Raw genomic sequence first — 22476 nt, 5'->3', positions numbered from 1 at the left:
CATTTGAAACCCATCAATGGATTTCTGCTTTTTGCATCTAAATACAGTGTTTCTGAGCACTGTACTATGTGTGTTAAATATAATGAATATCAATAAGGACTGTCAATAGTTTAGGTTCAATATCAGGTTTACTTTCCTATAAATCATAACAAAACTAAAATATCAACAGAGGGGAAAACTCAGGAGCAGTATTTGCATAAGATTTTATTTTATTTTTTAAAAAAGTTTTTTCACAGAATGCAAACAATGGATCCATGGTCAAAACATGGCAACATGTTTCATAAACCATTTTTTAAAAAGCAGTAAGTAATATGAGTTGGATCCTATTAAACTGAAAAGGTCGTTTAAAAGACAAAAGCAATACCAATTGTAAAACATCTTTTAATGGAAATGTGGTGAGCAACCGCAGGTGAAAATGGAACGGCAACATCCTTGAACCGATACCTACTTTGAGGAAATAAATAGTGTCATACCTTGGAAGTCGAATGGAATCTGTTCCGTAAGTCCATTCGACTTCCAAAACGTCCGGAAACCAAAGTGCAGCTTCTGATTGGCTGCAGCAAGCTTTTGCAGCCAATCAGAAGCCGCGGAAGCCCCGTCGGACGTTCAGGTTCCAAAATAACTTTTGCAAACCGGAACAATCACTTCCAGGTTTGTGGCATTCAGGAACCAAAACGTCCAAGTTTCAGGGTGTTCAGGATCTGAGGGGGTAGGGATGTGGATCTGTCCTCCTGGACACTAGTATGCAACTCAGAAATGGCATGGTGGGTGTAAAATAACAATGGAGCAAATAGCTTGGGCACTGCCCTTCAGAATGCAAGGAGAAAGCATCCTAATAACTTTTTGTTGGTACCCATCATGGGATGAAAACATCAGCAAGAAGTCCATTTCTGTCCACTATAACTTTCCTTCCTTTTCAAATCTGCAACTTTTGCTTTTATGGCAATTTTAGTGACCGCTTCAGGGCTGTCCAAGGACTTTTGCAGCCATTTTCCATTCAAGTAATGTAAGCAAGTTTCTAATATTGGGACAGTATATGGAGGTGTAAAGGCACATGTCTCTTTTTCTACTGCAAATATTTCCGGTTGTCTGGTCAGCTTTAAAAATTTCTAAGCCTCTTTGGTATCTCTGTTGGCAGCATTTGTCATCACAGTTGAAAATCCACAGCATGAAAAAATAAGTCATCTGGACCTCCTAGCTCTGGGAGGAAATTGGAAATGTGTTTCTCTCATGGGACCTGCAGAGGTGGTGAGCCCGCGGTCCCTCAGATGTTGTTGGGCTATCAAGTCTCATCGGTCTCAGCCAGCATGGCCAATGATCAGGGAATGATGGGAGTTGTAGTTCAGCAACATGGAAGGGCCCATAGGTTCCTCACCTGTCCTAACTGCAGAGCACACACGTCTTCTTAAAACAGCCAGCTTTCAATAATTTACTGAAAGCCCCAATAATTATTCTAGTTAGTTTATTAATTATCTTGTTTGCCCTGGGAATCCCAATTTCTTTGTAAATAAGCATTAAGCAGAGTTCCACCTCACTTTTAAATATATAGGAGACTAATCTGACAGCTTGTAATAATTTAGCAGCCCTTTTAAAGATGGTTCTACGGGGGAAACGTACTTTCAATTCTCTCCCAGTGTTCAGGTCGGGACAGTTCACACTGCCCTAACTCACACTGAGTTTCACTTTTACATTAATGGAAGCCAATTCCGCTACGAAGACACGGAAGACATACGGGACGGCAATCGTTTCAATGGTGTCGCTCCGGCTGCAGGTGGTGCAGACGTGTTGCCTGATGCGTGTGGTGGACCAGTCAGGCGGAGGCTTCAAGAGGGGAGAAAGCAGGCTCCCGCACTCGATGCACACGTGGGTCACCGAGCGATCGGAGCAGTGGAAGAGGCGGTCGTGCAGCAAGAAGGAGGCCCCGTGAGCCAGCAGTGCGTCCCGCTCCATCTCTCCAAAACGGATGCCGCCCTGAACGTTCCGCCCTCCGATGGGCTGGTTGGTGACTTTATCTCTGGCCCCGGTAGTCCTCACCTGGAACTTGTCGGAGACCATGTGCCTGAGGCGCTGGTAGTACACCACGCCGATGAAGATGTCCGCTTCCAGCTCCACTCCCGAGACGCCGCTGTACATTCGCTCCGTCCCATAGAAGTTGTAGCCGGCGGCCTTCAGCATCTTGCCAAAGTATTCCAGAGCAGAGTTCTCCTCAGAAAACGTGAAGGGCGTGGCGTTGTGACAGAGCCCGTGCAGAGCGGCGGATTTGCCCGCCATGCTCTCAATTAACATGCCAATGGTCATTCGGGACGGAAAGCCGTGAGGGTTGAAGAGGATATCCGGCACCATTCCACTTTCGGTGAAGGGCATGTCCTCAGCCGGCCACAGTCTGCTCAAGATGCCTTTCTGTCCGTGCCGGCTGGCAAATTTGTCCCCGATCGTTGGGTTCCTGGGGACCCTCAGGGTGATGCACACACACCTGAACTTCCCAGTCCCTGTGTCGTTGCTGCATACTTTGATGTTATCCACAATACAGATTTCCTTGTTCCTGGAGAAAAAGGAAAGAAAGGTTTGAATCGCCAACAGATTCTGCAGGAAAGTTGATTTCAATTTATTTGGTGATGATGGCGGAAGGGAACGTGTGAAGTATTCACCCAATACAAATACAGATTAAATGAAGATGGAAACAAATGAAAGCTCCTGCAAATAAAGAAAGCAAGGAAGCAAATGCTCTCAACTCAAACCTTAACACCCAGAGCAAATAGTCCCAAGGATTGCTGCCTAACTGCAACCATTAATAACCATCATCGCAACCAGAAGAGGGGAAGGATGGGTGGAGAACCTTATCAGGACCCGTCTCATGGGCCAAATTTGGCAGGTAGGTGGCCCTTTTGCTGCAATCTTAAAAGGGAAGCCAGAGAAGGCTTGTAAAAGGCTGCACAATCTTGTAAAGAGCATTACATTTTTTTCATCCATTAATTTCCACGAATGGGTTTGGCCGAATTTTGTGGGTATGAGTGACTCTGTGACTCACCCAAGGCTATCCTGTGAGCATAGCTGCCCAAATGCACTGCAACAGAACTGCCCCCCTCCAAAGCATTTTCCAGAGCAGTATTTCGGAGTGGGAAGGTTCCCAGGGAGTTGAACAGGGAACCTATAAAGCAGGGTGTGGAACCTATGGTCCTCTAGATGTTGCTTGGCTCCAACTTACATCAACCCCAACCAGCCTAAGAATATACACACACACAAAAAAAACCCCCCTTCCTGGATCAGGCCAATGGCCCATCTAGTACAGCAACCTGTTCTTACACTGGCCCACGAGATGCCCAGGGGAAGCCTGGAAGCAGGACTTAAGTATGACAGGAGTCTCCCCACTTGGGAACCCCAGGAACTGGTATTCAGAAGCACGCTGTCTCTGACAGTGAAAGGAGAACCTAGCCATTGTGGATAGTAGCCTTATCCTCCATGAATTTGTCAGCAGGGCCAATGGGATGGGATTTGTAGACCAGCAACACCTAGTTACAGGTTCACTAGCGTTTCAATAGGCAGTTTACACACACACACACACACACACACACACACACACACACACAATCTACACCGTCTTGTTGAAAACTAGCTAAATAGCAGCATTTTGAACTTACTTGTGGTAGGTCACAAAGCTTTCCCCCGTGTTGAGATTCACGTAGCTATAGAAAGGGTCCCCGTATTGAAGTCTGGCTCCGATGTGGGGCAAGCCGTCAGGATCCAGATTCTGCAAAGTTGCCAGCTTATCCTGACCAATCCCAAATACCAGATTATCCTCTCCCTTCTTGACTTTTTCCGCAAGGTCAATACGTTGCGTTTTGTAGATACTTCCATGTCCAAAGCCTCTCTCCCATGAAGCCTTGTTCAAGATCTAAAAATAACATGAAATAAAGCCCCCACACAAATCAATGTCAAACAAAAACCTGGGCTTTAAGGAAACTTGAAGATCCTTTTATCCCCAAATTCAGATGCTCTTAGCGATCTTATTTAGGAACTGTTTGATCTACTACTGCTATTTCAATGTCATTCTTTGTTTTTAACCGTCATTTTAATGTTTGAATTTTAACACCCTATTGGTTTGTAATTAGCCCGGGGGGGGGGTACACACTCTAAAAGGCAAACTAGAAATCAGTTCAAGCTAAGTAATAATAATGATGATGTTATGAGTTTGGGGTGGGAGATTAGGCTGCATATACCTGAGTCCCTTTCAATTCTAAGATCCAGCTAAGGTTAAAATCTAAAGGTGGATTCAAATTGTTAAAATAGCCAGAGAAGCTTCCCTCCAAATTATGGGTCAGGATGGGCTCCCCTCCGTCAACTCCTGGTACAGTGGTACCTCGGGTTACAGATGCTTCAGGTTACAGACTCCACATTTCCCTTCATTTTCACCCTAAGGTGACAGGATTAGGAAGGGAGAACAGCGTTAATTTGAACGTAAATTTCCTTTTTGCTTTTTTAAAACCGAGGACTCACCATTGCATCTTCCATGTCGTAGCCAGTATAGGAGATCACGGCAACAACTGCATTTGTACCGACCGGGTAGGAGTCCATGTCGTAATGGTCATACATAGCCGGCCGCACCAGTGGGCTTTGAGGAGTCTGAAGTCGGTAGAGCTTATCGTCTGAGCGGTATGGGAAGGTCAGAAGCGGGAAACCCATCGTCTGTTTGCCTGGAAGGACAGAATACACAGACACAGTAGACATCAGATGAAATAAACTCAAAGTCTTTCATGTCTTCCATAGGGAAAGACCAGAGCTCAAAGGAAGAAGGCAGGTTTCGCATGCAGGTCACAGGCCGGTTCCCTGGCAGGAGATGGGAATTACTTGTGCCCGAGACCCTGGAGAGCCACTGCCAGTCAGAGCAGACAATACTGGGCTAGATGACGAACTAGCCTGACCTCCTGTAAGGCGTCTCCCTGTATTTCCTAAGTATAAAAATAATACAGCACTTAAGGCATTCACTTCCATTTGTTTCCCTTTCAAATCCTTATGTGGGGCTGCTCTATGTGCAATCTAAAGTTTCCAGCATCCTCAAGTCTCCATCTTCTGTTCTACTTAAAAGTTTTTAGTTCTGGAGAGCCCCCTCCCTTTTTCTGTTCAACAATTCCCATCAGCCCCAATATGCACAGCGAACCCCCCCCCCAGTATAATCTGTTTAATTTTCCCCACAACCTGGTTCTTTAGCTGCCCCTCAATAGCTATCAAAAGCTGTGTACCCCATGACCAAATTGTTCTCCCTGCACTGTTTTGGCATCCCACCCAACTCCCCCCCCCCCGAAAAAACTATGGTTTTGGGTGGTTTTTTTGCAAACTTTCGCATTCCCTCAACTGATAGTTTGATGTGCGGATGGCAGCCAATTGGCTACATAAGAATCCGTACTTGGAGAAGGAGTTTCCTATGAACATTTTTGTTATTTTGTTTTATAGGCGTTATTATCTGCCCTTCACCATAAAATATAATAACAGTGGTACTTCAGTTTTCAAACGTAATCTGTTCTGGATGACCGTTCAACTTCCAAAACATCTGGAAAACCGAAGCATGCATTTCCGGAAGCATTCACATCCGGAAAACTCAATACGGAAGCCGTGTGGCACGGCTGGCTTCTGAAAAGCGTTTGAAAACCGAAACGTTTGACTTCAGAGACGTTCGAAAACCAAGGTACCACTGTACACGATTAAAAAGCAGTTAACATGATTTACATCAGAAGAAAAGGGTGGGTCGGAAAAATGCAACTAGAACTGTCCAAGGCCAGGGTAAAAAACAACAACTAAGTATTACTTACCCATCTGACACTGGTACATATTTCTTGGACTCTGGTTGTGATCCGAGAAGGGAATGAAACTTGCCACCACGCTTAATATGCTGTGGGGAAAGAGCTCCTGGTGTGTGGTCAGTCCCGGTTGAATTTCATCCTCAGACACAGCAATGTTCATGAAGACCTGGGGTAAGGGAAAGCCAGTTTAAACCCTTTGCAGAAGCTCTCTTTGGGAGAACAGAGCAAGCAAGCAAGCTGATCTATTTTCAACTTCTATGAGTGGTCACTAAGCACATTAAACACAAGCAAAGCTCTTGGAAAAGACTTCTACACCACGATTCTTCAATGCCGTATTATTAAGTCAACACACACAATCAAAAGAGTGCTTTTTGGCACAATCTGCACCAGATTTTAACAGTCGTCGTAATGATAGCTCATTTCCTTAAAACCTATTCCTGCTGGAAAGAGCATTTCATGAGATAAGGTGACTTGTCACATACAACAGTGGCATTAAAACATGCTCAGCAACACCAATGATGCCGACAATTGTGGTTGCAGAATTAGAAAGAAAAAGATGCAGAGTAAATGGTCACAGATGCACAGGCAATACCCACTGGACTAACTTGTTAGCAATGGCTCTTCGTATCGATGACTTGTTAATATTTTTAAGTAGTTGCACAATCCCAAATTGCACAGGAAAGTGCGAGACTATAGAAACATGGGAGGACGATTGAACCTGGGACCTTCTGCATGCAAAGCACATGCTTTACCTCTGAGCTACAGCCCTTCCCCGATATGAATCCAATGACCTCCCATTTCCCTTCCAATTCTACTCACAGTAACAGCAGCAGAAGGGATTCAACCACCCAGTTAGGATAAAGGTAAAGGGACCCATTACCATTAGGTCCAGTTGCGGACTCTGGGGTTGCGGTGCTCATCTCGCTTCCGGGTCATGTAGCCAGCATGACTAAGCCACTTCTGGCAAACCAGAGCAGCGCATGAAAATGCCGTTTACCTTCCCGCCAGAGCGGTACCTATTTATCCACTTGCACTTTGATGTGCATTCGAACTGCTAGGTTGGCAGGAGCAGGGATCGAGCAACGGGAGGTCACCCCGTCGCGGGGATTCGAACCGCCGACCTTCTGATCGGCAAGCCCTAGGCTCTGTGGTTTAACCCACAGCGCCACCTGCATACTATTGTTCAAATACACTAAAAGGATTCCCAAGATCACTGCTGCATAATCAACATGTACCTGCTCCATTGTGCCAATTAACTCTTCTTTTCCCAGGGCCAAATTTTGCACGGGACGCATCATCCTACAAGGGGTGGTGAAAATGAAGAGTCCTGGGTAAAGGCTGGGCTTTCCTGTCATTGGTATAAGGACCACCTCTGTCCAAACGGGAATCTTCTTTTCTTGCATTGCCTAGTGGCATAAATCAAAGAAGTGTCCATTTTACATCCTTCAACTAAAGCGAGAGAGTGATGCAGAAACGTCTCTCCTGATCCACAGAGGCAAAGTGAAGAACAAAATATTCAAACGAAGCAACTCTTCCCACAGTCAGCAAGGGTGGGGCCAGGTATTTATACAATGATAATTCATCTTTATCTCTTCACCCTTTTAATTCTGTAGGATAAACATAGCTACAGGCAGTTGGATCATCAAAATGCTGAAAGATGTCCAAGTGTCTGCAGACTTTCAAGTACAGTAGAGATGCACATTGCAGAACAAATAAAACTAACCTTGAAGTGCCTGAGCGTCTCCACAAGACCAGGAGCCTGATCCTTCTCTATCCAGCCCACTGGGGAGCCGTCTAGTGAAACTGGGTAACATTCAGAGTAGGGCTGGCTTGGCACAGCATCAACTGGAGTGACACCTACAGAAAGTTGCACAGCAATATGTGATGCATCAACGCCACCGACTGCAAGCAGCCTTCAGAAGGTGAACAGGTGTAACATTTTACTAGCGGCTACAAAAAAATTGCAGCAAAGCTTCGTTGCAACTGACGAGCCTCTCTAGGTGGTTTGAAACGTACAAACCTGTAATTTCGTTAGGTTTTGTTTTGTTAACTGACATGCTAGGAAGGATTTGTGGCTCATTTTGAAAACAGGGAGGGGCACTGACTAAACAGTGTTTTATTTGAAGCAGGGAAGTGATGGCTTCAGGTCCCTGGTTCAGCCAAGAACACAGGAAGCGAGAGTGTCTTTATTTGCATTCTAAAACTATGCTGCAGAAATATATACCAGTAATGCAGCCCAAGAGCTTATTGTTGAAAATGACTAATCAGGTATAGTATTTCAAGGGGGGAAAGGCCAGGCCTGAACATACCCTGTGGCCAGCAAGAAGAAGAGTTTGGATTTGATATCCCGCTTTATCACTACCCTAAGGAGTCTCAAAGCAGCTAACATTCTCCTTTCCCTTCCTCCCCCACAACAAACACTCTGTGAGGTGAGTGGGGCTGAGAGACTTCAGAGAAGTGTGACTAGCCCAAGCAGCTGCATGTGGAGGAGCAAAGACACGAACCCAGTTCACCAGATTACGAGTCCACCGCTCTTAACCACTACACCACAGTGGTTCAAGTTATGATCTTGCCTTGTACTGACTCAGTCCACTGTGGTACATCTAGCTTAGTATGGTCTCCCTGGCAGCAGCTATTCAAGATCTGATGCAGAAGTCTTTCCAGCACCTGCAGTCTGATCCTCTTAACTGAAAATGCCTGGGATGGAGCACTGGGTCACCTGCTTGCTAAGCACGCAGCTTACCAATGAGCTCCAGCCCTCAGCTTCCATGATTTCAATTTTTTGACAACTATCTTCACATGCGCTTGTCTGCTAAGGGTCTTCTGCATTCTGCCAAAAAGACCTCCTATGCACTACAGAGGCTTCTGGGGCTGGCTCTGGGGCTACTGCACATGCTTAGTACTCAGTGGGCACTGGCTGGGCCTGTTGGGCCTCACCACTGCCCAGCACAACTTGAGGGTGTACTCCAGACACTCTTGTGGCTGCAGCCTGCAAGGGAAGTCTAGGATCTAGAAAAGCGCTGCTCAAGGAAGTGTGTGTGTGCCATAAGTGATCTTCTCACTGACAAACCCAGATATGTTTCCCAAGGAATCCCAGGATTCCCCAGAACCCAATTTGAAACCCACTACTTTGCAATCTTTTGAATTCTGGTGCTGGAGGAGACTCTTGAGAGTCCCGTGGACTGCAAGAAGATCAAACCTCTCCATTCTGAAGGAAATCAGCCCTGAGCGCTCACTGGAAGGACAGATCGTGAAGCTGAGGCTCCAGGACTTTGGCCATCTCATGAGAATAGAAGACTCCCTGGAAAAGACCCTGATGTTGGGAAAGATGGAGGGCACAAGGAGAAGGGGACGGCAGAGGACGACATGGTTGGACAGTGTACTCGAAGATACCAGCATGAGTCTGACCAAACTGCGGGAGGCAGTGGAAGACAGGAGTGCCTGGCGTGCTCTGGTCCATGGGGTCACGAAGAGTTGGACACGACTAAACAACAACTTTGCAATTATCTCTGTGGGCATATTAATCACTTTGCAAGAACAGTTGCTTGGTAGCAGTAGCAGTTTTAACACAACCACCACATGCACCGAGTTGTGGGATGTATGTCAAATATTCAACTAAACAACAACTTTGCAATTATCTCTGTGGGCATATTAATTACAGCTCAGTAAACGGCCAACCCTACCGACCTGAGACTTGCTTTTCCCCTGAAAGCATTTCTTATAGATCAAATAGATCCATTCTTACCCAAAGAGCAAAGCAAGGATGGCAGGGAGAATGTATACGATGGCTGCGTTACTATTTCACACGGAGCTGTCATGTGATTCATCAGACCGCACGGTTCTCCATCGGGCGTGTGGACGGGACAAAGGAAACCCCAGGACTCCGGCAGCAGCTTGCGCACCGTGGTGGTTCTCATCTTGAGAAAATCAGCCCCTCGGTGCACACAGCGGAAATGGGAGAGGTAGCGGATGAAGTTCAGCTTGTCTGCTACCACACAGAGGCCGGAGTTTTGCAGCATGCCCAGACCTTGAAGAGAGAGAGTAATGGGAAGAAGGGAAAATCAGCTTTGATCCAAGAATTATTTTGTAAGAACAGTTGCTTGGTAGCAGTAGCAGTTTTAACACAACCACCACATGCACCGAGTTGTGGGATGTACGTCAAATATTCAACTACATCAACATCTGAACATCGCAGAAAAAAGTGTAAGCATCCTTTAGGACTTCTGATTTTTTAAAAATAGGGAAGGTAAACACAAGCAGTCAGGATTCAAGAGGGGTGTAGGCCAAGTAACAGCTCCTGTGCCTGCAGCAAGGAATCACTCTAGGAATGTAAGGCATAATGATTACCAACAGACTGGCCAATCATCCTCAATACGTTCCCTTGTAATCTGCGCCTTCCTTTGCTTACTTATGATGTGATTCCCTGGAACGATATGGTGTGCATCACCTTTCCTGATTTTTGGTTGCAGCATCCTACAGGCTGGATTGCAATCTAAAGGGGAGTTAATTGGTGGTGGGAGTGTAGTTTGGGATGCAAATGATACATCTTTAGAATGAGAGAGCATTCTAATCCTACAATTAGGATTTAGTGTGTACATGCTCTACTAAGTTAAAATTCTGCACCCAAATAATCCCAAGTTATGCAACAAGGAAGAAACAGTTTCCTGCCCTGTCTACATGACATACGTTGATCAGCATTAATGACTCTTACTCTGTATAACCTATTCTGCCTTGGCTGCTAATGGGAGGGTGGATGGGAGAGCTATGGAAGTTGCACAACCCCCACCTCTGGAAATGTGTTCCTTGGGTGCTGAGTTTTCAACATGCCTTGTAGCAGTTTTACAAACGTAAAGAAAGGAAAGTGTTGGGTTAAACCCCCACCCGAAAAGGCAAGGCTCCACGGAACCTGATCTCTGCATCCTAGAATCACTGCATCCACTTTGTTGTGCGTTTGAAAATTCTCACATGCAAACAAGCCCCTCGCTTGTGATATGCCCAAAATGTCTACAGCAGCCTTTCACAAGCTGGTGCCATCCACATGCTTCAGACTACAGCTGCAAAATTGTGCTGCAGGTCTTCGACATTTTTACCTGTCTTAGAGCGCAGGTTGCCAGTAGCAAGGAGATACTCAAGCATCCTTGTAATATCTGTCCCCATGCCAAGAATCTTCATCATGTTTTCTGCATTAATTGTCATAGCTGACTTCTGAGCTTTCTTGTCCAAGGCTATTTTCACAGACTGCAACCAAGTTTCCATCTTCTCCTACGATATAGAATAAGAGGAACAAAGAAGAAAAACTTCAAGAACTAACACAATGCACTTCTATACAAACTGGCCACGTGACAAACTAGTATATGGGTGGCAAGGAATGTTCCTGTCCCAACACAAGAGCAGAGGGAAAGGTGCCGTTGGAACTAGGCCTCTCTCAAATTGCCTCCTGATTCATCACAACCTATTACATCACAACATAATACATCCTATTATGTACATCTGCTTTGGAACTTCAACATTGCAAAATGTGTCACACACAATCAACTACCAGTACAGATTTCAATGCTCTGGCCAAATATACAGCCACCAGAGGTGAGTAGAGATACCCAGCTTAATAAGCAGGGAAATCAATCAAAGCTGCAGCCGACAGCAATTTAGCCCCACTGACTAGGTTGAGAGGCAGTTATCAACCAAAGCACAATCTGCTGCGACGTGAACACGCTTTCAAATGACCTTGTGTTCTGCAACCCCCTCCTTGGCTCACGGCAGAAGTTTGTCACTTTAACTGAACCTGCAAAGATGACTGGTCACTTGAAGCTCTTGCAATGGAGAACTGGGGGGATCTCGGTTTGCAGGGCAAGAACAAGCCAGGGTTACAAAAATGGAAAACTATGGTTTAGCTGGAGTTGTATTGCACACAGGTTTGAGAGCCCTTAGAAAATTATTCATGTGGTGCCAAACCATAGCTCCATGTTACTGCTTAACCTCGCTCATTGGAATACTGCTGACATTTCCACTGAACTGCTTTCAGCTATGCAATATGCATTCCTGCATCTGAGCTCAAATCTGTCCTGTAAGATACTACATAGCTGTGAGAAATCAGTGAGAGACAGGGCAACTGGAGAATAATTTTCCTTCTCCAGCTTCGTCACAAAAAACCAGAACCTCAGCTCTCCCACCAAACACAAAACTTCCTGGCACAAATAACTCCATATATAATAAGAACAGTTTTTACTTGGGATTATTTTATCCAGGGACAGCAATTTCCTATTCTACTATTTTCAGCAGTGGCTCCTTAGTATTAGAATGACCTCCCCAATGAAACCTGCTTGGCACTTACTTTAATCTCTTTCTGATGTCATGCAAAAACCTTTTTATTTTTCCCCAGGCCTTTGAAATTACTTGATGGGCTATACCAGGAGTTGCCAACATGGCACCCTTCCGGTGTTGTAGACTACATCTTCCATCATTCCAGGCTATTGGCCAGGCTGGCTGGCGCTGATGGAAGTTGTAGTCCACATAATCTTGAGGGCACCACACTGGCTTGTAATTTTGTTGGTTTAAACCCCATAAGCTGCCCAGAGGACTTCAGTGATGGGACAGCCTATAAATGACATAAAACACACAAAATAAATGAAGTTTGTGGGAACCACAAGATGGTTAATGTGACCTGGAAAGCTGTTGCCTGTGTCTCATGGCACACAGCCAAAAAATACCCAGATTTCTGGCAACTATTAAAGAGCATGTTTCTGGCTATCTATAGGGGAATGGAGAATAACTCTCAGGGTAGTACCTTTAAAAACATGAGGTAAAGTTGTCCCGAGGTGAGCACCTCTTGATTCATTAAACTGTCAGGATTTTCCTCCATGCAGCCTTCTTTGGCTAAAGTAAACAGTTTTCGAGTCATGAAGCAAAGCAGGTAGAACTTCTCAGCTTTATTATTCAGGTGTATGCAGATGCACTGGCTGTGGGAGCAACACAAAGTTTTGTGATAACCATTTCTTTTTTAGCTGAGCATCACTCCAAAACTTAAACATGGCAGTGATTTTAGCCCAATGCTATCTTTGCAACTTGCCTTTGGTACTTTCAACCATACAAATAAATAGCAGCCTAGGATTTCATGGTTGTGTTGACCTTACCTCAGGTTTGGTAAAGGGCCCATTTCACTGGAAGAAAATTAGTCTTCCGTTGGGGTGGGAGAGAATAGCTTTTTTTTTGGTAATTATTATTCATGCAATGAATTGTAACAAAAAATAAAATTTCACATTGGTTTTCTTCGTGAAACTAAGACTTCCAATCCCCAAGAAACATTCAGGGCTTGCTCGCACATTACACTGAGCGCAGGTACAAGCTGCTTCTATACACATAGAAGTGTTTGTGTGAAAGAATGTACACTCTGGGGTTGTACAACTATTGTGTACGCAGACTGCACACCTACTGAACATTAGATTCGAATAACTGCACAAGGCTGCATCCTATTGCACAAGGGGAACAGAACTTGCCCTCCCTCTCACCCTCCAAATTTGGGGCTTCTCCCAGCCCTCAGGAACAGATCTGGAGGCACTGCCCTTGAGGAAGTTATTCCACTGATGCAGTATCTTGTTGGATTCAACCTTTAATATTTCTGAATGGGCCTCCAGGTTGGGGACCCCTGCACTAGGGTCTGATTTGAAACCAGTCAAAGACTGGTTCTGCATTTCAAAATGTAGATAAAACTTAAGTTATAGGGAAAGGGACCCCTGACCGTTAGGTCCAGTCGGGGACGACTCTGGGGTTGTGGCGCTCATCTTGCATTACTGGCTGAGGGAGCCGGCGTACAGCTTCCAGGTCATGCGGCCAGCATGACTAAGCCGCTTCTGGCGAACCAGAGCAGCGCACGGAAACGCCATTTACCTTCCCGCCGGAGCAGTTCCTATTTATCTACTTGCACTTTGACGTGCTTTTGAACTGCTAGGTTGGTAGGAGCCGGGACTGAGCAAAGGAGCTCACCCCGTTGCGGGGATTCGAACCGCCGACCTTCTGATCGGCAAGCCCTAGGCTCTGTGGTTTAGACCACAGCACCACCCGTGTCTTAAGTTACGTCTGCCTAAAGACATACTTAAGAAGGAACTCTCCAACTTGTTCACTGCTGTGCCAGTCAGGAAGGCTGAATTTCACTCTGAAGCGCTGCCCCAGGAAGATGAGGACTTGTTTCTGCGTCATGCAGCCATCCTCTGCTACCAGCCGCAGCATCTGAGACATACAGTTCTTATAGAAAGTATCCTCTTCTTTTCCTTTAATCAACTCCTGAAAAATCTGGAAATCTGAGAAACTAACTAATGCCTGCAGCAGAGAAAGAAAAGGTTTGAAGAAATTAGTTTGGGAGGTGGGGGGGAGAACATACTAGGCAGGTATCACTAAAAGCATCATGATTTTCAAAGACTGCAATTCTGTATATCGCCTGCTACCATGTATACTGGGGCAGGCAGCCTTTTTCTACTTATGTTTTCCCATTTTCCCAACACGTCCCTGGAATGTGGGGACAGGGAGGAATGAGGTGAACCATACTATATATATCTACAGCTATATTCTCTATTTGGTTTAAACAATCCATTGTTTGCCATGTTCATACAGGGCAAAAGGTTTGCCTCCAAGCTGGAATCGGAAGCTCAGATTTTGCTCAATTTGGACATCACAGCAAAATATTTAGGAAAGAAGGGAGGAGTTTTCAAGTTTAAAGCCCGTTCATGAAAATCATGGCTCGACTGTTACATTTAATCTAAGCTAGTGACAGGCTTGTAAACAGCCACTTGCCTACCTCAACCTGCCTTGAGTAGAAATGGACCCTAGGCATGCAAGCACAGAATGACTCTGTAAACTGGAAGAGTGTCTTCACTCTCCTTTCAGGCTATTGACATACCACAAATGGCTGACACTAGTGTTTGAAAGCAGGTGGGCTATTAACTTTGAACGACTTGTTTGCAATTGTATGTCTCATGGTTCTTGGAAAAGTAGTGTGTAAAATACAGTGGTGCCTCGCAAGACGAAAAGAATCCGTTCTGTGAGTCTCTTCGTCTAGCGGTTTTTTCGTCTTGCGAAGCAAGCCCATTGACGGATTAGCGGATTAGCGCTATTAGCGGCTTATCGGCTTAGCAGATAAGCGACTTAGAAAAAAGGGGGGGAAGGAAAAAACCCCCGCAGGAACTTGCAAGACATTTTCGTCTTGCGAAGCAAGCCCATAGGAGATTCGTTCTGTGAAGCACCTCCAAAACAGAAAACTCTTTCGTCTAGCGAGTTTTCCGTCTTGCGAGGCATTCGTCTTGCGGGGCACCACTGTATAACAGGGATCTTACGGACAGAGCACAGCTGCAGTACCTTCAGTACAAATCCGAGTGGAAGAAAGAACAGCTCTTTTTGATGAATGAAGTTCAGCATCACTGTGCCATTTTCAAGGTAGTGAAGGGTCATGTTAACTGCTGTGTGTTCATCTCTAACGCAGTGAATTGAGACACCTAGCGCCATCCAAAGGAAGCAAATCGTAGCATCAATTACTTAAGCAAGATTTATATACCAATTAATAAACAAATAAACCTCTAAGAGTTACTGTGTCATTTTGTCATCTAAAAATACCAGCATGATTACTGTTATAAGCAAAAGAGGAAATAATGCAGTTTACCTAATATTCAACCCTAGCAATCACCAAATACAGGACATTCATTTGCACCTCTGTACTAACATTATACAGTCAAACTACTAATTCCATCAAGCCTAGTAGAGTTTAGCAGTGCTTAGTGCTTTTGGTGGTTAGCTTGTTAATGTTGTTAATATTGTTTTGTGGATTACGAGTGCTGTTAATGCTTTGTGAATTTTATAATACCGTACAATTTTTCTTGCGGTCGTGTTGTTTGGCCTATTTTTTAAAGTTGCTTTGTTAATAGTGCTTTATAGAAGGTGGTGGTTTTCCTGATGATTTGTAATTGTTTTCCTTACGATTTGTTAATTATTTTATATGATTTATGTTGCAATTTATGTTATTATTTATTGTTATGTAAGCCGCTTTGTGACTCATGTTGAGTGAAAAGCAGCATATAAATATAATAAATGGAAATGAAATCTAGCATAGCTTATTTTGGTTGGAAGGCTCTCTAAGACAAGAGCAGGGAGTCTGATTTGGCCAGGAGACAGCAGGTGATTGATGGGACATAGCAATCTGCCTTATAATGAGACAGACCATTGGTCCATCTGGCTCTGTATTGTCTATGCTGACTGACAGTGGATTTCCAGGATTCAGACAGCAAGCCCTACCAGGAGATGCCAGAGACTGAAGCTGGGACCTTATGCATGTGAAGAAGAGGCTCTACTATTCAGCTATGGTCCTTCAAGCTTTGAATTGCAGAGGGTTGGACTGGATGGCCCTCAGGGTCCCTTCCAACTCTACAATGCTATGAAATGTCAAGGTACAGCTGCTTGAAGCGCACCCAACTCTTCCCTTACAGCTGTGGCGTCAATTCTTTTCTTACCTTTCTCGACCTGAACTTCCCTGTGCCTGATGGCATATGGAGTCAGGTGCAGGAAAGGTGGCTGTGATCCACTCTAAACTGTCTGGGGGACCCTGGTAAGGAGGGTTCAGACCATGCTCCAAGGTTGCAGGCAGACCTCCTTTCCAGTCTGGCTGCCCAAAATGCCCCCACTCTGCATTCAGAGCACATGCTCTGCCACTGGCACTCCTTACATACTTTACTCCAGCATCTGTGGAAGTGGGCAGAGCAACTCAACGGCATCAGGGGAGGGAGAATCAAAGGTAGACGAATTGCTAAATCCAGAGAACAGCAAGAGCAACAGCACATGCTGTTCATCATGTGATTTTATTATTACTTTTTAAATGCAGGGTTATTTTAAAGCCATTTTACGAAGAACAACATTACCATATTGTGTGTAGCCTGGACCTCTGGATTTCCATTTTGGTTTAATCATTGCAAGGGGGAAGTTGCGCCTTGGCATAATCACCATTCTGATCACCTTTTCTATACCGTTAACAATGAAATAGCCTCCCATTTCCTGCCAAAAGGTGAAAAAAGGCAATTAACAGAGCTGCAAGATTGACTTCAGTGCATTAAGACTTCAGTGCATTAATCAACAAAGGCAGATTTTATTAGGTCTGGAAGCAGAGGGCACACTCACGCATTTTTTAATATTGTTTTCGTTGCAAAGAACGATCAAAATTTTAGTAAGAGGAAATTTAATTTCAACATAATCTAGTTTATTTTCTTTATTCATCAAAGTACAGTGGAACCTCGGGTTGCGGACATAATCCGTGACGGAGGCGTGTCCACAACGTTCGCACCCTGAAGCGCCACGTCTCTGCAGGCGCGATTTGGCGCTTCTGCACATGCAGCAAAACCCAGAAATAACCCGTTCCGGTACTTCCGTGTTTCCCGCAGTCCGCAAGCTGAAAACACGTAACCTGAAGCGCCCGTAACATAAGGTATGACTGTATTTGTAGCCTGCATTTTCCATTCCATTTAGGGAAGTTATCAACTTTTACCTTTAAAATGATTGAATTTTTAAAAGCAAATTACAACCACGTACAAAGCTTAATATTAATAACAGGAGTCCTAGGTCCTCCCAGAAGTCAATGGATCCTTTTCTCCAGAGGAAGAGGAAACAACCTTGGTACAAATGACTTTTGAAATGGGCGTGGTGATTCTCACTCCAAGCAATGCCACATTCACTTTCTTTTGCTTCATATATAAAAGGAGGGGCTGTAGCTCAGTGGTTAAAGCATCCGATTTACATGCAGAAGGTCAGTCCCTGGCATCCCCACGTAGGTTTGGGAGAGACTCCCATTATGAAACCCCACACAGCTGTTGATAGTCAGGGTGGACAAGAGGGAGCTGGGTGGACCAATGGAATAACTCTGTATAAGGCGGCTTCCTACGTAGAAAGGCAAATCAATAAAATCCAGCAATACCTCTTCCTCCTCATGGTGTTTGATGAGCTCTTTGGGTGAGAGACCGTGGAGATTGCAAAGTTTGGACTTCACCATAATCGGAGCATTTCCGAGGGACTGTTTTATAATCCCTTTAGGGATGCCATTCACTGCCCAGCTGATATCAGCCTATATGGGAGGGGAAATAACGATTTGAGAAAAATAGATTTATATTATGCAAATCACTGAAAATGTCGAAGGCTCTCCTCTCTTTGAAAGAGCTACACTGCAAGTATCTTACAAAGGCAAACAATGTGCCTAGAGAAAAACTGCCAGCAGTGTGTGCTTACTTATTAGGTCAAATTTATAACATGTCCTTTCTCCCGAAAGGGAACCCAGGGCAGCTAAGAACAATAAAACTCCTCTTCATGAAAGCAATCAGAACATCCACAGCGATTAGAGCATCCATAGTAGGAGACAAGTGTTCCTGAACTACGTTACAAAGGCCTGGGCAAAAAAAATTCTCAACATCCCACCTGCATGACCCATTTTCCTTGGTGCAGGGGTGAATTCCTTAACTGGGATACAACCCCTGAGAATGCCCTTTCTCAGGCTCCCATCCTCCTTACTGCTCCAACTGATGGGCAGGACCTCAAGCAGGGCCTCTCCCCTAGATTGCAAATTTCAGGCCAGAAGTTACTGGTAAAAAGGTTCCTTCAAGATATTGGGTCCCAAGTAACATAGGGCTTTGTGCACTAGTAGAAACCCCTTGAATAGGGTCTGGATGCTCGGAGGCAGCCAATTTTCTTTCTGAAACCCTGGAGAGCAGCTGCCAGCTTGTGTAGACCAGCATGGTCCCTTCCAGATGTTGCTGGACTACATTTCCCACTATCCTTGACCACTGGCCATCTTGGCTGGGGCTGATGGAAACCGCAGTCCAATTGCATATGGAGGGCATCACATTGACTATCTCTGGTGTAGATGAATCAATAGCCTGCCATGGTATATGGCATCTCCCTACAGTGTCTAGTTAGATTCCAAGTGTGAATTCATCAGATTTCTTGAAAGACCAGAGTGTGATCCAGTACAAATGAAGCACTGCCTGTTTTTCTAATCACAATCAAACTATGTTAATGCTTAACTTGTAGCCTTGCACGCTCTCTTCCCATCTCTCTGCTTGAAACAAACCATGGGTTGGCTTACATGAGCAAACCCACCTATCACCATGCTTGCAAACTGTTCTTAATGGAAGTGGTATCTGACAAATTATTAGGAGTTGTAACACCCACAGGCTGTCTTAACAGTTCACCTTATACGCCAGCTGGGAGTGTATAAATCTCCAAAATATTGTAGTGCCACGTTTCTACACACCTTGGATTCTAAAGTTCACATGATTCTGCCACATTCCTTTACACATCATTCCTTTACATTTGTTACTTACGGTTATTTTTCCGCGGTAGGTGCTTTTGCGGCCCCTGCATTCTGCTGGGTAAACTTTTAGCTCGTTACATATACTTCCTTTTGGTACCATAGGAGGGTTGATGGTGGCCCCCACAATGGCCAAAGTGATCCGATCATTCTTGAAAAGAAATTCCAAAGGTGGGATGGCCTTTAAAATGTGAGAGAGAGAAAGAAAAAGAAAACCCACAGGTTATCACAGCTCACCACCAAATCCACTGCTAGTCATAATGACTGTATACTATTTCTCCAGGATCAGAACCTCTGAGAAATAGCTCTTTTCCTTACCTGCTCACTTCTTTGTGACTTTTTAGTTGGTCCCAATAAAGGCACTACATGTTTTTTTTAAAACCCACAAATCCCTCCTACCTTTAAAGTATTAATATTATTACTCACTTCTATACCGGCTAATGCCAAACTGAAGCTCTCTGCAGACATCTTTACTGTATTTCCCCCCCTGTATTTGCTGAAGGTATTCTTACTTAGACGTGCCTTAGAAGCCTGAATGAGTTTCGATTTGCTTTAGTCTACACTATGCTGGTTTTAACCTTTTTGTATATTTTAAAACACAGCCGTACTTTTTTAAAGCAATGGTTTTACCTTCTTTGCAAACTGCTCTGAAGGTTCTTTCCCCTCTACAATCAGGCAGTACATAAAATCTCATGAAATAACCAATCAAATGCCAACTGCCAATTGCCACCTCCTTTCCCCAGTACCATTTATTCTTTGTATAAGACATTTCGGAGGAAATTACATTACAAATACTAACAGAACCCCATTAATAATAATAATAATAACATATCAACTGACTTCCCTCACATCCCCATTTCCTGTCCTAATAATAAAATAATAATAATAATAATAATAATGTTGTTTTGTTGTTGTTCTTGTTATTAATTTCATTTCATTTCTGTACTGCTTTATATTTTTAATAAAATAAATCTAAGCTGTGTGCAACCTATATTTAAAACAATCAAATAAAACAATCCAGAAATATTACTTAAGAAAGTCCAATAAAGCTTTATTATTATTATTAAATATCAACTGACTTCCCTCACATCCCCTTTTCCTGGTCTACTACTACTTTACTACTGATAGTACTACTAGCAGTAATATTACACCGCTTCTTTTCCCTGACCCCCCCCCGGCTCCCTCCCCTCCTCCGGCTCCACCTGCACGGCCCGCAGCAGCCCTTCTCCCACGGCGTAGTTGAAGGACTCGGTGTGCGCCCGCGCCACGTCCTGCAGGGCCGGCGTCTGGCGCTCCTTGGGCTGCCCGTAGCCCGGCGCCGTGAGGTTCCTGAGGCTGGGTCCGCTGGGCAAAGCCCGCCACTTGCACGCGCTGTCGCCCATGCTTCTCCCTGGGCAGCCGCAGGACACCGCCTCCGCCAGAAAGACACCTCATGTTCCGTCACTTCCGTCCCCGCTGCTCGCTGGGACTTGTAGTTCTTCCTCCTTCGCCTCGGCGTTCTAGGTAACGGCGGCACTGAAAGGGAAGGCATACAGCTCCCAGACCGCATTGCGCCCACTTTTCCTTCGGAAAGTTTTTAGTCCGCAGAGATAGAAATAATGTAGAGCTATACTACACCGCGAACCCTTTTTTGGCCAACGTGATCTGTTTTAGTCCAGAGTTTACACGCCTAGAGGTGTCTCAGTTGCCATAGCCAATTTCTAGAGCGGCTCTAGGGAGGAGCACGGCCCAGCGGCGGATTTAAATTGTCACCACAGATTCAACGCAGCGTGTCACCTCTACATTTACTACTGCCGTATTCATTCCCAATCTCAGCAACGGGCTCCCCCTCCCTCCGTCTCTCTTTCTCCTGAGCGCCTGCGCACTAGCACGTGCAGCTTGTGAGCGCCGCCTAAAGGTTGGGAGAGGGTAGTTCTTTGGAGGAGAGGGTTTGCCGCTCTGATGGCTCTCCTTTTCCATCCAAGGGCGGGACATCCGGGCCGCCGCTAGCGTTAGCCAGGGCGAGGCAGCTGTTTTAAGGGTGCAGTGTCAGATTTGTCATTTATCTCGGCTGCAGTTTGTACTCCTAGCGAGAGATGGTGGTGGGATTTTCTGCCTCGGGTGCCAAAATAACCTGCCCAGTTTTGGATAATCTGTGCGCCTTGGATTCCTGTTTTTGTATCAGGCAGCAGAATATAATAATGATAATGATAATAATGATAATGATAATACAGTGGTACCTCGGGTTAAGTACTTAATTCGTTCCGGAGGTCCGTTCTGAAGCACCACTTTAGCTAATGGGGCCTCCTGCTGCTGCCGCACCACTGGAGCCCGATTTCTGTTCTCATCCTGAAGCAAAGTTCTTAACCCGAGGTACTATTTCTTGGTTAGCGGAGTCTGTAACCTGAAGCGTATGTAACCTGAAGCGTATCTAACCCGAGGTACCACTGTAATGATAATGATGATGATGATGATGATGATGATAATACCGTATTTTTTGCCCCATAGGACACACTTTTTCCCCTCCAAAAATGAAGGGGAAATGTGTGTGCATCCTATGGGGCGAATGCAGGCTTTCGCTGAAGCCTGGAAAGCGAGAGGGGTCGGTGCGCACCCTGCACTGGGCTCCCACAGCTTGCGGAGAGTTGCCTGTTCTGGGGGCTAGGGTCAGGGGAAGCGCCTGGGGGAAAAAAATAATCCCCCCTTTTTCCCCCCACAAAAAAAACTAGGTGCGCCTTATGGGATGGTGCGTCCTATAGGGCGAAAAATACAGTAATAATAATTTATTTGTACCCTGCCCATCTGGGCAGTTTCCAACAAAGATTAAAAATACATTAAAATGTCACACATTAAAGAATGTTTTGGGTCAGTCCCACATGTTGTCTTTAACTTTGTTATTGTTTAGTCGTGTCCGGCTCTTCGTGACCCCATGGACCAGAGCACACCAGGCACTCCTGTCTTCCACTGCCTCCCGCAGTTTGGTCAAACTCATGCTGGTAGTTTCGAGAACACTGTCCAACCATCTCGTCCTCTGTCGTCCCCTTCTCCTTGTGCCTTCCATCTTTCCTAACATCAGGGTCTTTCCCAGGGAGTCTTCTCTTCTCATGATGTGGCCAAAGTATTGGAGCATCAGCTTCAGGATCTGTCCTTCCAGTGAGCACTCAGGGCTGATTTCCTTCAGAATGGATGCGTTTGATCTTCTTGCAGTCCATGGGACTCTCAAGAGTCTCCTCCAGCACCATAATTCAAAAGTATAAATTCTTCGGCAACGAGCCTTCTTTATGGTCCAGCTCTCACTTCCATACATCACTATCTTTACCTTTACATTTACCTTTTACTTCTGCTGCTGGAGACAATCGATGGTATTTGACTAAC

General features: G+C 45.1%; 1 protein-coding gene across 1 annotated transcript; it reads right to left on the bottom strand.

The window, feature by feature from the left end:
* Positions 1-364: 364 nt before the first annotated feature.
* POLR1B (RNA polymerase I subunit B) lies at positions 365-20538 on the bottom strand. Its single transcript, XM_082217329.1, has 15 exons — positions 20325-20538; positions 19136-19303; positions 17737-17883; positions 16691-16823; positions 15141-15277; positions 13885-14108; positions 12580-12751; positions 10886-11057; positions 9541-9822; positions 7519-7652; positions 7031-7201; positions 5805-5961; positions 4495-4691; positions 3639-3892; positions 365-2542 (listed from the first exon to the last, which is right to left on the bottom strand). The coding sequence occupies exons 1-15, from the start codon at positions 20502-20504 to the stop codon at positions 1663-1665; spliced, it is 3408 nt and encodes a 1135-aa protein (XP_082073455.1). The 5' UTR covers positions 20505-20538; the 3' UTR covers positions 365-1662.
* Between the last annotated feature and the right edge of the window lie 1938 nt (positions 20539-22476).

The sequence above is a fragment of the Podarcis vaucheri genome (assembly GCF_965113315.1).
Source record: "Podarcis vaucheri genome assembly, chromosome: 3".
Lineage (NCBI taxonomy): Eukaryota > Metazoa > Chordata > Lepidosauria > Squamata > Lacertidae > Podarcis > Podarcis vaucheri.
The sequence above is the reverse complement of the archived record's forward strand: the minus strand, read 5'-3'. Positions and strand labels throughout refer to the sequence as shown.